This window comes from Lepidochelys kempii, chromosome 9 (genome assembly GCF_965140265.1).
Source record: "Lepidochelys kempii isolate rLepKem1 chromosome 9, rLepKem1.hap2, whole genome shotgun sequence".
Lineage (NCBI taxonomy): Eukaryota > Metazoa > Chordata > Testudines > Cheloniidae > Lepidochelys > Lepidochelys kempii.
This window is the reverse complement of record NC_133264.1, coordinates 25759159-25775732: the sequence shown is the minus strand read 5'-3', so window position 1 is coordinate 25775732 and position 16574 is coordinate 25759159. Positions and strand designations below refer to the sequence as shown.

At 39.8% G+C, this 16574-nt stretch overlaps 1 protein-coding gene across 4 annotated transcripts in view; it reads left to right on the top strand.

Moving 5' to 3' along the window:
• The window catches only part of ARHGEF26 (Rho guanine nucleotide exchange factor 26), a 115074-nt gene that overhangs the window by 373 nt on the left and 98127 nt on the right, over positions 1-16574 (top strand). For 3 of the 4 annotated variants that reach the window (XM_073359638.1, XM_073359636.1, XM_073359639.1), the window contains exons 2-4: positions 213-1354; positions 3209-3248; positions 5526-5671. In XM_073359638.1, the coding sequence (XP_073215739.1) occupies positions 296-1354; positions 3209-3248; positions 5526-5671 (1245 nt within the window). In that variant the 5' untranslated portion in view covers positions 213-295. The remainder of the gene's footprint in view (positions 1-212; positions 1355-3208; positions 3249-5525; positions 5672-16574) is intronic. The other variant, XM_073359637.1, reaches the window with a different exon arrangement.

Below are 16574 nucleotides of genomic sequence, written 5' to 3'. Positions count from 1 at the left end.
CGGGGGGAGCCGCTGCAGCTCTAGCGGCTGCTGGGGGCGGGAGGGGGGGGAACGACTCTCTGAAAACTCTCTCCAACTCCTAATGCCGTGCGGTCACCGCAGCGGGGGCGGGGGTGGCGGTGTAAGTGGCATTACAAGAAAACTCCTTCTGTAAGTCCTGTTGGGGCTGGGTGTGGAATGACAAAGTTATGCTTACTACTGTTTCCTCGTAGTAAAAGGAGAGCGTGCGAGGACTGAGCCTTTGCAGGATTTGTTGCTTCCTTCTTGCACTAGTGGTGACCCTAAGGAATTTGCTATGGATGGGGAAAGTGAAGTGGATTTTTCTGGTAACAACGTAACGCCATGGTGGAGGAGGAGATCGATCCCCCAGCAACGCGCCAAGAGCAAACCTAGACCCCAGTCTTACCAGAGCCCCAACGGGGTCCTCTTCACAGATTTCCCTGTGGAAGACAGGGGTACATTCACTGTGACTCAGCCCGCTGAAACAATAGTTACTTCTCCAGACAACAGATTAGTCCAAAGGAGCCCCTCCTCTTTTAAGTCCAAGATGGGATCTGTGCCAAACGGAAAAATAGGATCTCCAGAGTATAAAGCTGTTTCCCCCCAACTTTCTTCTGACCAGGCATCTCCAGTTCTGAAACTGGTTTCAGATAACTTGATAAGTTTTACAGTAACCTCGCCAGATGATACATTGCTTCGTCCAGTGATGATTTCCAGTCAATCAGCACTTATCCCAGAAGATGAACAGACTGCTTTTATGTCAACTCCTGGGTCCTTACCTGGAAATATGCCTTCACTGAGTAATAACACAATGGCTGTTTTGCAGTTACAATCCTACCAGCTTTTAAAAAACCCAGAAAAGGCACTTGTGGGACCCTCATTGGTTTCCCAGACAGCTCCCTCACAGCAAAACTTAACTCTCCACAGACTGACATCTAATCAGAACCAACTCCCAGAAAAACAGTCAATAGTTCTGAGTACAAATAGTCCTGCTGCGCTCAAAGTGGGGAAACAACAGATCATTCCTAGGAGTTTAGCTTCTGAGATAAAAGTGACAAACAAAACCAGCAACCAGAATGTGGAGCCGAACAAAAGGGTCCTCAAGGTCCGTAGCATGTTGGAGGTGCTTAATATGCCTTTGGTAGCTGATGGTGATGGAGAGACCGAAGGTAACCTGAATAGCCCAGGGGCATTGAGAAGAGGATTGAGGTCTACTTCCTATCGAAGAGCAGTAGTGAGTGGCATTGACTTTGACAGTTCTACAAATTTTAAGAAAAAAAATAGAATGTCCCAGCCAGTACTCAAAGCTGTTGTGGAGGACAAGGAGAAATTTTCTAGTTTAGGAAGAATAAAGGTGAGTAAACTGGTAGATGAAACTTATGTTTTTGGGTTTTTTTGTTTTTTTTTTTTGGAATGGTACTGGCCACTTTAAAGGTAGTGATTAGCAGTCTAAGTATTTTTTTTTAATGCATTTGTTTTTGAGTTCATTATTTACTATTAGAAGCTTCTCTGTGACATTTGACAGGTATAAATGGTCACTTAACATTTCCTCCATTTTACTGTAATGAAAACAGTACTTTTAAGGATACCATTAATTTGAAACCTAGCCAGTTTAAAATATGAGTTAAAGGTAATTTCATATTTTACATTTCAGAGTAACAGCCCTGTTAGTCTGTATTCGCAAAAAGAAAAGGAGTACTTGTGGCACCTTAGAGACTAACCAATTTATTTGAGCATAAGCTTTCGTGAGCTACAGCTCACTTCATCGGATGCTCAAATAAATTTGTTAGTCTCTAAGGTGCCACAAGTACTCCTTATATTTTACATTTGTCACTGAATCCCCCTGTCAATTTAGGTTTTGTTTTGCATTCATATTTGCTTAGATTTAAAAATGTTTATCCCACCCCTATATACGTTTGAATAGGGGAGACAATTAAACTGACTTCACAAAGTGCTGCCTAATGTAAAAAGTAAATACAGTGGCAAAAAAATAGTCCAACTGCTCCCCCCCCCATCTCTTTCAGTTATCATAACCTTGCCTGTTACTTGTAACAGTATGTTTTTAAAAAATTCAGGTAGAAGTGAACTTTTTAAATTGACAGAGTCCTTTTAAAGTATCTTGAAACAGCCTCAGGTGTATCCTAAAAGTAGAATGTCTTATTTCAGTCCTCAGATTTAATCCTTTTTGAATAATAGTTTTATTACATTTTCTCTTGCTAAATTAATTATATTATAATTATGCCACAAAACCTTGCTTAAAAAAACCTGTAAAAGCTTTTTCTGGCTTGAAAAAATGTTAATCTTTGTCTTTTTGTTGTGTTTCATTTGCATTCTACCCTTCAAGCATCGAATGCTTTTAATAAATTGGTAGATTAAAAAGCTCTGCAGGGTGACTTGGAATTGTGCAGTAAAGCACTCCAGGCAAGGCATAATAGTTGTAACTAGTAGAATAATTATCAAGTGTATGACAGTTCTCAGGCAAACAAAAAATTTAGGGGGTGGGGGTTGGGAGCTTTCACAGAAATTACACAAACAAGCAGTTTCAGTAGGTCAGATTGTAGGCTGTATCATTCCATTAGTTTTTTTTCCTACAGACCTCCCCCAATGAAAGCACTGAGGAGTTCTGCTTAAAATAAGAAGACATTATATTGCCCTGTCTTTATACAGAGATGACTTTTTGTTGTTGTTGTTTTGCCAGTTGAACTAATAGTATTGAAGCACATAAAGGTCTAAAATGTAGTTCACCAATAAGTTTGTTTTATTTCAGAGGGCTTGTTATGGTCTCAGAAAATAGCTTACATGGTGCCTTATGTGAATTTTTTGTAGCATGAGAAGGAAAGCTAGTCCCTCTAACAAGAACAATGTAGACTTGATAGGATAGCTCAGAGCCAATGAAATGCGAGTTTATTGAACTCTTGTAATGCTATAGTATGAAATAATTTTGAATGGCTTTTTATTCAGTTTGTAGGAAAAATGCAACGTGATGAATGACTAAGCAATTAGAAGAAAGTCCATAGCAACTTTAATGTCACATCTGTAGTGAAACAATGGTTGTGTGAATAATTTACTAATTGTCAAAAGTTTATAAACGAGGAATAATTAACTCAGTGCCTTTGCTAATATTAAATAAAATAGCATAACCTTTGCTGCAGTCAGTGGCTTTGTATTCTTATTTTTCATGTTTCTTTTCTTTACAAAAACATCCTAGAAGAAAGCACCGAAAGGACAAGGGACATTTGATGGGGAAGGTAAGCACTGGATTTTGTGGAGACTGGTTTTTATTATTTGAATGCATGTTCTGATAAAAACCCAAGCTTTCAAATGACCAAATAAATCTCAAGAGAAGCTGACTTCAAGAGAACAATATGTCAAAATACTGTAGATTTTTTTCAAAGAAAAGCATGTTAGTTCAAGATTTTTAGATTTCAGTTATCAGCTGGAAATACTTTTAATAATAATACAACTGCCATTAAATTCTGTTTGTAGAATTGCTTAAAGAATACAGAAAGGCAGGTAAACAATACCTTACACTGGAATATAAAAAGAACTATTTATATGTATTTGTGTATATAGTTTAAGCTTCAGCTCTTATAAAAAACACTGTGGGATTTGCATAAAATAAAGCCAATTCCTGCAATCTGATTTCAGTGGTCAGACCTCATACATAGACCTTTGACTTCATTGGGGTCTAGGTGAGTGTCAGGATTAACCTATGTGGATTCAGGTTGCAGAACTGGGGGGGGCAAGGTGCCATTCTCTGGATTTTAGGTGTAAACCACCAATGCTTATGAAAACTATCCCTGCAGTCTAACATAATCTTTTTTCTCATGTTGCCGTTCTGACCCATAAGCTTGTAGTCTCGATGTCATCTTTGTCTCCGCTCTTCCCTGTTCCTCTGACCCTGATTTTTGATGAACTGGCTGCATCCCCTCCTCTCTATTTTACAACGAACCATTAGTCCTTACTCTTGTAATCTCTCCTGACTGTGGTAATCGGCGCTGTCTCTGCTTGCCCATCTTTAATCTCTCACCAAGTCCATTCAAAACCTGGTTGCTGTGAACATCTTTCTTTCCCACTGCTTTGTGTCCTCTTCTTTTCTTAACTTCTCAGGTCTCATGCATTGTTTAAGCAATTCTTTGCTTTTGAAGCAATCCACGAGTATGCCCTGCCTTCATTTTCTAAGATACCTCCTTCCTCTCTCCTGATTCTATGTCCAAGGTTTTCTTCTGACTTCTCCCTTCATCTCTGTTGTTCACTCCTTACTCTTTGCTCCCTAGAATGGCATTCAGGGTTCAGTTATTATATGCCAAGCTTCCATCCTCAAAGTGTATAAAAATCTCACATATTCTTTGGAGCATGCTGTCTGTAATGATCCTGGCCCACTCTGTTTTCTTAATGTAATTCTTTGGATTGTAAACTCTTTGGGCAAAGTCTTAGTTTTTTCTGGCAGAACTCCCCTGTTACACAGCACCATATGCAGTTATGCTATGTGTTTATGATTATATGATGTGTGTACACACCTTATAAACTCTAGCCCTTATGTACAACCCTTGAGCAAAGTGCTAACGGACACAGCAGCTAAAGCAAATCTGACCAGTTTGACGAAAGACTTTAGCAGACTCTTAAAGACTCACTGAGGAGCTCAATCTCTTTCACTTTCCTTCCTACAAATAGTAGGTTGTAAAAAAACACCTGCCCTTCTCCTATAAAAGTATTTGCCTTTCAAAGTATCATCAGCCTTTCTCCTATAAAACGTTTCTTCTCTTCGTGGCTTAGTTCCTGTATTTTGAGTTCCCTCTTTCCCCATGTGCTTGTGCTTAATATATATAAAAAAAGAGTGTGAGCACTAGAAGAAGCTGGTCTTCATGTTTGTGCTCCTTCCCCATGTGGTTTTGTTGCATTAATACTGGTAGCGCTGAAGCACAAAGAAGAGGAATCTGAGTGCACATGAAAGTGTGCAGGCCCCGCATTTAGCATGTCTCGGAAGATGATTGGGTGTGTCCCACCGGCTCTGTCTTGGTCAGTCCTGATTTTAAAGTTCTGAAGTCAAAATTTGGGAAGGGGGAAAATAATCCCCAATGAAATATGAACAGTTTTTAAGGCTAATAGTGTAAAAATTGCCATTGGTAATAGGTTCTTAATACCTTTTACTATGTGCATGAGATAATCACACACCTGGATGATTGACCTTACTGTACTGATGTTTTTGTTTTTTTAATCTTTAGCTTGTTATGACACATTGCACAACAAATTAGGGGGAAATAAAGCTGTTTTCTGGCTTTCCCCAACAAAGGACACATCTGTTCTTTAATTCAGTCAGAAGGCGTTTTTTTTTAATAGTGGTACAGTGATCCATTGTTACTGTGCCACTGTCCGTCTTTAATAAGACACTATCTTTGTCTTCATGCAGTTTGTGAGCAACATCTACAATTTGCTTTATTTCATTGTTTAAATGCTACTTATGCCATTTGTTTTCAAAAGTTATAACTTTCTGACAATTAATGGCACTTTCCTTTGCATTGTAGAAAATGCGGTATTGTATCAAAACTACAAAGAAAAGGCTCTGGACATAGATTCTGATGAAGATTCTGAGTCCAAAGAACAAAAATCAGAGGAAAGGATAGTTATTCAGTATACACCTCTGAGATCAACATGGAGTCAGCTATCAGTGGTGAGTATTTAATGGTTATATAGCCAGTAAAAATTATAGTATGCAAGAATATATATAAGCAAGGATTTTATCTGCCAGTGGCATTTTCTGCCTGAAGTTTGACTTCCAGCCCCTTCTCAAATGTAAAGTGATTGATTGCGGACATTTTATTAATACTCGGAGTTGTAATTGCCCATGTGTTACAGATATGGGGCCAAATCCTGAAGTCCTAGCTCTGCTTTACTCAGCTCTTACCTGCACAAATCTCTTTACTCTTCAAGATGATTTAGTAAGGCCTATTGGAAATGTCTTTTTGCTGAAAAAGACAAAAGCCAGTATCTGTGAAGTATTAAGATAAGTTAAGTATCTATAGAACAAAAACATAAGGCAAAATTAAATAAAGTGGGTGACATGAGAAAGTAAGTGTGACCTGAGGATTTAGTAATTTCAGTCTCATTCTACTAGAAATGCTGGCCTACGCTTGTGGAAGAGAATCATTTGGTACAAATGGAAATGATTGCTCTGGATTAACAGGACATTTTTTGGTGTATATATTGTCAATCAAAATAAACAGAGGCAAGGTGGTGAGGTAATATCTTCTATTGGACCAGCTTCTGTTGGTGAAAGAGAAGAAGAGCTCAGTGTAGGCTTGAAAGCTTGGTTTTTTTTTTTTTTTTTTTTTTTTCATCAACAGAAGTTGGCTGGAAAAAAGATATTACCTCACCTCTCTAATATTCTTGGACCAACATGGCTACACCAACACTGCAATCAAAATAAAGGGTTTTTAAAAATGTATGTGTGTAAAACAAAGGATAGTGTATTGCAGTTCAGCTTTACGTTCTTACAAATGACTTGCAAACTTAAATAAATTTAAAAAAATGCAAACTAAAGGATGTGCTAAATGGCCACAATCCAGAAAATGATTGCACATTTGCCATCTTAAGGGCCTGATCTTGCAAACACTTCCTACAGGGCACAGTGATTACTGCTCAGGCCTTGTCTACACCAGGATTTTAGCACTGGTGTAACCACATCATGGTAACCCCTTAGAAGAGAGAGAGTTTTTACACTGCTGCAGTTTACCCTTGTTTGAAGGATCACATTCAAAATATCCAGACTTGCTGGATAAACTGGTTCTGATTCTACTAGGGTGGACATGGCCCTTTAGATTAAACTGAGTTCTATGTGTTTGCACTTGTATTCTTTGCATGCAAGGGCTATGGACAATCTTTAGATCAGGACCATAAACCGTGAGTGAACTTTTTTTTTTTTTTTTTAACACAACCCTTGATTTTTAGAAGACCATGGAGGACTGGAGGTTTATTCCCCTTGACGCTCACTGTCACAGAAAGTGACTTTTGTGAGTGGAGAAGCTCATTTTAACCTGAGAGCTCTTGTGCTTTGCATGGACATATAGCTCCTGAATTTCAAATTTGAAAAGGCCATTGCCACGTGTTTAAAAGTTCATAAATGCACACAGTTCTAGATACAACTGGACAGTTAGGCATTCAACCAGATGTCCTCACATGCAAATACTTGCATATACAAATCTAGGTGCATACCATTGTGGTAACTGCACATGCAAATTGGGTGCTCAGATACGCATGCTTTTTGCATGTGACCCTAAGCTGCTCTGGTGACAGCAATAAAGCTCTTCAGTTCCCATGAGACTTTTCATAAGAATAGAGGTTTGCCTGGATGCCTTTAGTCAACAGTGCACTTCCCCCACACGTGCATCACACTTTACAACCCCCCTGCCTTCTCCAAAGGGGCTGCATTTCAGTGTGCTGTATGTAATGTGGTGACTTTTTGCTAAATATTATTTTTGTTGCTGCATTTCTTTGCTTTACATATATATTTGGTGCATTAAAAATAGTGACCAAAGAGTTCATGATTAATAGTGAAATATGAAAGGAACAAATGTAGATGGTAAACCTGGGAATTCTAACCACCAGCCACAGGGATAATTTCACATTTTCATGTTTTGTGAAATTGCCAGACTCGTCTCTCTAAGGCATATAACAGTTTTGCACCTCTTATGCAGAGATTGTCTGCTATCTTTAGAAAAGTTTACTTTTTTTTTAGCATATTGATGATTAATTCTCCTCGTTGATGATTTTTGGAGGCATGGAAGATGGAGAGCAAAAAATTATTATTTTCTGTTTGTATTATGATGATACTTAGGAGCTCTAGTTATGGACCAGGACCTCATTATGCTAGGTGTTGTATAAATACAGCACAAAAAGATGGTCTCTGCCCCCAAAGAGCATGCAATCTAAGTACATGTATAGGCATTTCTGAGTTTTCTACATGCTTTTGTAGTAGTCAGAAGGAGGAGTATTGAAGAGTTTCCTTTTTATGATCATATCAAAAGGATGAGGTTGAGTTTGCAGTGCCAGAAACACATGCTGTGTCTGTCAAAGCTATGAGAGCATTCTAAATTCGCTTATACTGGTAAAAAAGGAAAGGCTCATGCTATTGGAGGAGGCTTCTGTTTGCTTTCTTGTAGGAATATGGTGAATTGGCTGCAGGAAAAACTCTTGACTTCATTATTCAACAAATGTCTTGGGCTATTGGTGGAGGTTTGTTACTTATGTAAAAGTGTTTTTTTGCCACTCTAAAGTGGTTTAGTTAACAGAAGTAATCCGTGTCGTTTTCACTTTGTTTGGCAGGTGGTTTCTTTGACTCCCCTTCATTCCCCAGGAGTAACTCCAAAATGTATGGAGAGAAGGGACAGTTTCTCTGATCTTCCCCTCTCCACAGACACATGGTTGGTTTCTGGGCATAGCTAGAGGGTTACAGACAAGCAGGGTTGCATCAGTTTAACTACAGGTGTTATTTTAAAATCAGTTTAGTTAAACCAGTGCAGAAGGCCATGTGGCCACTCTTAAACTGATACAAACTTGGCTTTAAACAAATTTTAGCATATTTTAAGCATAGGTTTAAGTTAAACTGAAATAAGCCATTATAAATAAGTGTTTTGGCACTGATTTAAATAATTTTTAAACTGTTGTATGTTAAACCAGTGCAAATTCTGTGTGTAGACGAGGGATGGGTGTCCACCGCCCTTCTTATTGCAGTCTTTCTTTCAGTATGCACAGTAGTTCTTCCTCAGAAGTGACAGGAAACCAACTAAGATCCAGCTGTTTAAGTCATCACCACGATATTACTAGCAACCCCATAAAGGTATTAATATACGGGAACAACTGGCTCTGTGGATGAGGGGAAAGCAGTGGACGTGTTATTCCTTGACTTTAGCAAAGCTCTTGATATAGTCTCCCGCAGTATTCTTGCCAGCAAGTTAAAGAAGTATGGACTGGATGAATGGACTGTAAGGTGGATAGAAAGCTGGCTAGATCATAGGGCTCAACGGGTAGTGATCAATGGCTCCAAGTCTAGTTGTCAGCCAGTGTCAAGCAGAGTTCCCCAAGGGTCGGTCCTGAGGCCAGTTTTGTTCAATACCTTCATTAATGATGTGGAGGATGGTGTGGATTGCACTCTCAGCAAGTTTGCAGATGACGCTAAATTGGGAGAAGTCGTAGATACGCTGGAGGGTAGGGATAGGATACAGAGGGACCTAGACAAATTAGAGGATTGGGCCAAAAGAAATCTGATGAGGTTCAACAAGGACAAGTGCAGAGTCCTAAACCTAGGATGGAAGAATCCCATGCTCCGCTACAGACTAGGGACCAAGTGGGTAGGCAGCCGTTCTGCAGAAAAGGACCTAGGGGTTACAGTGGACAAGAAGCTGGATGTGTGTCAGTGCGCCCTTGTTGCCAAGAAGGCTAATGGCATTTTGGGCTGTCTAAGTAGAAGCATTGCCAGCAGATCGAGGGGATGTGATCATTTTCCTCTATTCAGCATTGGTGAGGCCTCATCTGGAGTACTGTGTCCAGTTTTGGGCCCCACATTACAAGAAGGATGTGGAAAAATTGGAGAGAGTCCAGCAGAGGGCAACAAAAATGATTAGGGAACAAAAATGAGGAGAGGCTGAGGGAACTGGGATTATTTAATCTGCAGAAGAGAAGAATGAGGGGGGATTTGTTAGCTGCTTTCAGCTACCTGAAGGGTTCCAAAGAGGATGGATCTAGACGGTTCTCAGTGGTATCAGATGACAGAGCAAGGAGTAATGGTCTCAAGTTGCAGTGGGGGAGATTTAGGTTGGATATTAGGAAAAACTTTTTCACTAGAAGGATGGTGAAGCACTGGAATGGGTTACCTAGGGAGGTGGTGGAATCTCCTTTTTTAGAGATTTTAAAGGTCAGGCTTGACAAAGTCCTGGCTGGAATGATTTAATTGGGGATTGGTCCTGCTTTGACCTTCTGAGGTCCCTTCCAACCTTGATCTTCTATGATTCTGTGAACAAAGGAACAATAATGCTAAACTGGTACAATTTGGAAAATCCTGAGGTTATGTCTGGTGAGAATAAGAAAATGTTAAAAGTTCCACAATTTTGTACCTAACTTAATCCTCTGAATGCTGCTTTTTATAGCTTTTGGATGATGCCTATGGAGTGGGAAAGTTTTGTTCATTGCATTCTTAAGCTATAACAGAACATCTTTTCTATATATGGAGTTAAAAAGGATTAGCTTGGATGTAAAATAGAGGTCACATGTTAACAGGTCAAGTTGTGTGCCTTGACAACTTGACTGCTGGCTGTTCACACTGAAGCACTAGTTGTAAAGATTCAATAAAATCCTACTTAGGTTGTAAATTTTGTTAAGAGCTGTCTTACTGATGTTGGCTCCTTTGCAGTTCCAGGTAGTATAATAGGAGAAGTTCTACCCTTACGTGCATTAGTTATAAGTTAAAGTCTTCATTCGTTTTGTACTATGGACAGCTATATAGATGCCTTTGTGATTATAAGAGCACCTTATTTAAGTACTTAGAAGTTCAACTGACTTATCACGCTGTTACGTTGCCAGTTAATGAAATCTGTCTTTCTGTATGGATCAATTTAAAATGCAGTCAATGCAATAAAAGTTTTGTTGGTATTTCAAGAAAACTCTAGCAACACAGGTCCATATTTTTCTTTTGCAAATTGAGAATTTAAACTAACTTTAGTTATAGTAACAAACTAATATTATGCAACAAAAGACAAATGTCAATATGTTTTAGGGTTTTATCTTTGCATTTGTCTAAATAACAAGGAGACTACTAGGAGATTGGAGGCAGGAGTTCACCTATTTCTTTGTTACATTCTTGGTGCTAGTGTGATAACCAAGCCCCTTCTTCTCTCTCTCTCTCTCTCTCTCTCTCTCTCTCTCTCTCTCTCTCTCTATCTCTAGTTCTGTGAGCCAGGCTTCTTTAAAGTATTATTTTCATTATTGGATACCTATTATTGAGTATTGCCCATTACAAAATAACTGCTTTTGAACATTTATTGATTTACACTGGTGCCAGACATAGCATAAAAAAGTCTGATTTAATTTAGAGTTGATATGCCATGGTTGTAGTTATTAATGGTCACCTTGCATAACATGTTTCATCCTTCACCCCCAGCACATCAGACTTTGTATCAGGATGTTTGCTTACCCTTCTTTACTTGATTTCGTAAGTGGGGGAGTGAGAGAAGTACTGGGTAGGAGAGGGCTTTGAAAACCAAGCATAGCTCCTGTGAGATGTGACACACTGGGTCTCAAAGAACCTATGTTTTCAGTTCTGTGGGAAAGCTAAATGGTGCAGTGATGTATTAAAGAACTAAATACTAGATTGTCCAGTAAATCATGCCAAACTAGTAAATTTCACAACCTGTAATGAGGGCAGGAAAATAAATTGATTATCTAAGCTATAAATATATAAAAAGGTGAAGAATAAAATGAATCTGGAAATTCTGAAAAGGTAACTTTAGACATGCAGAACTTGGTTAAACCAGCTATGCAGGCTTGGGTTGAGGTCAGCCTTTTCATTAGAACAAATATGAAACTGAAGGTACTGTGTTGGTTACTTAGGAGTTATAAGCAAAATCTTCCTGGATGGTATAATTAGTGATTTTGGTGTTCCCATCTTCTTGCTAAACATATGCATGTGAAAGTAACATTGAGCTTTGAAGAATATTTCAAAGCTCTGAAATGTCATGGCATTTAAATGTGTCTTGTTCAATTTCCTTTTCAAGACCCACTTCTATCATGATGGCTATAAGACATTATCTAACTAACGATGAAGCAGAGAAAAAGCTCGGATGTTATCTCTCTTCCCGTGCCCCAAATCTTCATTTGTTGTTTGTCATCTTAGATTCTGAGTTTTTAGGTGGGTTCGTCTTTCACTATTCTTTTGGATAGTGCCATTTCTGCTCGTCGTAGGTACTGTTGCTATATAGATAATAAAAAAGAAAATTACAGCGCATGCAGTGTATTAAAAAGGTTTGTTTCTCACTTCTCTGTGCTTTACTTTCCAATATTTTCCTCATTGAGTTATTTGATCACTTAACTATTTTGCCTAAGGCTACAGCCCTTTTACTGTTAACCACTCCTCTCTTCTACCCATAAGCACAGAGCTGGATTTTGCAGAAAAGGATATTGCAGAATTAGAGAGGTTCAGAGAAGGTCGACAAGAAATGATCAGGGACATAGAAAAAAGAGATTGAAAAGACTGTAATTGCTTACTCTAGAAAGCAGACTAATGAGAGGAGACATGATAAAAGCATATTAAAATAATGATTTAAAGAAGGTAGATCAGGAACTTCCATTCTCCCTGTTTCATTATATCAGAACAAGGAAACATTCAATTAAATTAAAAGGTAGCTAATTCAAAATTGGTAAAAGGAAATACATATTTTGGCTTGCTATGGGAAATCATTGAGGCCAAGAACTTCAAGATTCACTTATATGAGGCCAAGATTCACTTATATGGATATAAAGAATATCCAGATTTGTTTTCAAGATAAAAATGTTGGAAGAGATATTAAACCTTGTGCTTCAGGGTTTAAGCCAACCTGTAACTTTTAAGAGAACAGGATGAGGCCTAATGTCTGGGGTAGTCTTCCCACATTTACTTACTGCAGGGTTCTTATACCTTCCTATGATGCATTAGATACTGGCTCGTGTTAGAGATCAGATACCGGACTAGATGGATCTCAGATCTGATCCAGTTTGGCTATTTGTGTGTTTCTTAACTGGATATTCTGAGATTTGACCTGGGGAAGTCCTGCTACCCAGACTAGTGCACAGCCTAAAAACCTACCCAAGCAGATGCAGTGAAGCAGAAACTGAAATGGTGCTAGAATGTGAGCTGGACAATTGTATGGGTATGCCAACCCCTGAGACTGCCAGCCAGTTGGATCAGTAGTTAGTGTCTCAGTGGTTCCATTGCTGTCAACCTATTGTTGCCAAAGCATTCCTGCCTCATTGCAAAGTGGAAATGGTATAGTCCTTCTGAGAGTAGAGAAGGTAGTTCTGTACTCATTTTGGTCCCAGTTCTGCGCCTACTGGAGTCAGAGAAGTTCTGTCATTGACTTCCGTGTGCACTGTACTGAACCACTTGCCAACAAGAGGAATTATCTTTGTATTTACATGCCCATATTTAGCAAAATAATTGTAACACAAAACTGCAATTTTTGGAAAACTAATGCAGAAAATGTGATAGCACCATCACTGGAAATTTAGTCACTTGTAGTAGCAGGAATTCTAGAGCTCTCTTGTACATGTTCATAGGTACTCCCTGTCTCTGCAAATTTTTAGCAAATATTCAACATCATCAAAAAAGATAGCACCACTTGTCTTAGTAGTTTGTTTTGTTCTTTTTATGATTCGTAATTAAAATACGAAGCATACACATGCCATTTCACTCGTAAGGCATAGCGCGCTCTCCTGTTCACAGCTGATCCCTAGTTGCCTGTTGAGGGAAACATTCAGCTACAGCCCTTCATAATAACACACACTTATAAACACTCTTCATCTTTATAGACCTTTATAAATACTGAGAGCAGATTGTTTCTGTGGAGGTACAAGAAACTGTGGATAGTGTTTGGAGTGCACTCTGTTAACTGACCTTCCTTGCCAGCCCCAGGACCCAGCCGTGAGTCACCAGGTACAGATGGCTGAAAGGGAGCATGCCTACCAGGACAAGAGGAGATCCCAGTTGGACCTAGACACTAGCTACATGCTGGCATTGGGGGTCGGTACAGTTTATGGAAGAAGATAAGTTCAAGTCTTGAGGAATTTATACTTCAGAGCATTGGAATAACACCCTCCTCTCCAGACTCATCCAACACTATTTATATACCTAATTCTTGTCTGGTGCCAGTAGTGCTCCCCTCCCAATATTTGATCCCTTGCTCCTAACCACAGTCATTATGAGGCCCACAAAATCTGGCCACGTGATCAGACCTGGTTTTCTCTTTGTCCCTCAGAGTTGCATCTGTATCCCCCCCTCGCCCCCCATCGTCACAGTAGTCCTCCTACAGAAATTTGGTTTCTTCTTTCTTCTGCAGTCTCCATGTCTTTCTCCAGAAGACGATGGCAAAGTGTTGTCCACACATAGTAGTGCTTTCAGACTCTCTGCTTACTTTTTTTCCACTCCATGAGATAGCAGCATACAAAAAAACCCCCACAAAACAACCCTTTCCCTTCTCTCCTGACTGAGGTGCCTCGTCTCTGTATATGGATCCTGGCCCAGAGAAGCATTTAGCTCCAAATTCACTAACCAGCTCCCAGTGTTTGGAAGGAAGAGTATTATGCCCGTGGTGCAGACAGAGGAACTGAGACACAGAGAAAGGTGAAGTAATTTGTATGCACAAGCAAGGAGTCAGTGCCAGAACTGGGACTTAAGAATCAGTGGGTAGCCGTGTTAGTCTGTATCCACAACAAGGAGTCCGGTGGCTCCGTAAAGACTAACAGATTTATTTGAGCATAAGCTTTCGTGGGTTAAAAACCCCACTTCTTCACATGCATGGAGTGAAAATTATAGATGCAGACATAAATATATTGGCACATGAAGAGAAGGGAGTTACCTCACAAGTGGAGAACCAGTGTTGACAGGGCCAATTTGAGCAGGGTGGATGTAGTCCACTCCTAACAATAGATGAGGAAGTGTCAATTCCAGGAGAGGCAAAACTGCTATTGTAATGAGCCAGCCATTCCCAGTCCCTATTCAAACCCAAATTAATGGTGTTAAATTTGCAAATGAATTTTAGTTCTGCTGTTTCTCTTTGAAGTCTGTTTCTGAAGTTTTTTTGTTCAAGTATAGCTACTTTCAAATCTGTTATAGAATGTCCAGGAAGGTTGAAGTGTTCTCCTACTGGCTTTTGTATGTTACCATTCCTGATGTCCGATTTGTGTCCATTTATTCTTTTACATACGGACTGTCTGGTTTGGCCCATGTACGTGGCAGAGGGGCATTGCTGGCACATGGTGGCATATATCACATTAGTAGACATGCAGGTGAATGAGCCTCTGATGGTGTGGCTGATGTGGTTGGGTCCTCTGATGGTCTCACTAAAGTAGATAAGGGGACAGAGTAGTTAACGAGGTTTTGCTACAGGGATAGGTTCCTGTGTTAGTGTTTCTGTGGTGTGGTGTGTAGTTGCTGGTGAGTATTTGCTTCAGGTTGGGGCACTGTCTGTAAGTGAGGACTGGCCTACCTCCCAAGGTCTGGGAGAGTGACGGATCATTTTCCAGGATAGGTTGTAGATCATTGATGATGTGCTGGAGAGGTTTTAGCTGGGGGCTGTACGTGATGGCCAGTGGTGTTCTGTTGTTTTCCTTGTTGGGCCTGTCCTGTAGTAGGTGACTTCTGGGTACCTGTCTCACTCTGTCAATCTGTTTCCTCACTTCCCCAGGTGAGTATTGTGGTTTTAAGAATGCTTGATAAAGATCTTGTAGGTGTTTCTCTGTCTGAGGGATTAGCACAAATCTGGTTGTATCTTAGGGCTTGGCTGTAGACAGTGGATTGTGTGATGTGTCCTGGATGGAAGCTGGAGGCATGTAGGTAAGTATAGCGGTCAGTAGGTTTCCGGTATAGGGTGGTGTTTATGTGACCATCACTTATTTGCACTGTAGTGTCCAGGAAGTGGATCTCTTGTGTGGACTCGTCCAGGCTGAAGTTGACGGTGGGGTGGAAATTGTTGAAATCCAGGTGGAATCCTTCAAGGGCCTCCTTCCTGTGGCTTGAATAGGGACTGGGAGTGGCTGGCTCATTACAATAGCAGCTTTGCCTCTCCTGGAATTGACACTTCCCAATAATAGATGAGGAGTAGACTACATTCACCCTGATTGAATTGGCCCTGTCACCACTGGCTCTCCCCTTGTGAGGTAACTCCCTTCTCTTTACGTGCCAGTATTTATGTCTGCATCTGTAATTTTCACTCCATGCATCTGAAGAAGTGTGGGTTTTACCCATGAAAGCTTATGCTCAAATAAATCTGTTAGTCTTTAACGTGCCACCAGAACTGGGACTGAAACTCACTGTGACGTCCAGTCCAGTCTCACCTAATCTAATTTCAAGGGTTTTTTCCCAATTTTAAATTTACGCTTACATTGCAGAGGAACGGAAAAAGATTAATTTTGTTTTCTAAATTGAGTTCTTTATCTTAACTGTATCTGAAACTTATTTATTATTATTTCTCAAGATTTTGAATAAAATCTGATTTTTTTTTTTTAAAGTCCTTCATTTTTTAGGTAATTTATACCAAAGATCTCTTAGGACTAAGTTTACTCTCTGAACTTTGTGGCCAGCGTGCGAACATATGAAAACAAGTAGAGTCAATGGCTGAATGCAGCTATTGGCAGTAAGTCTAGAATGCTTTTGAAATTCCATAGGCTGCCTCTATGGTGAAGTAAATACTATGACCCATTATCAAGGAAGTAATAGAAGAAACAAAGAGCCATTTAGGTGCATATTTACCCAGGTTTATAGCAGGCAAGCACCATGAGTCTGTCTCCGTTTAGATATTTCCTGCATCGCGAGAACCCCGGCGCGGGAGAAA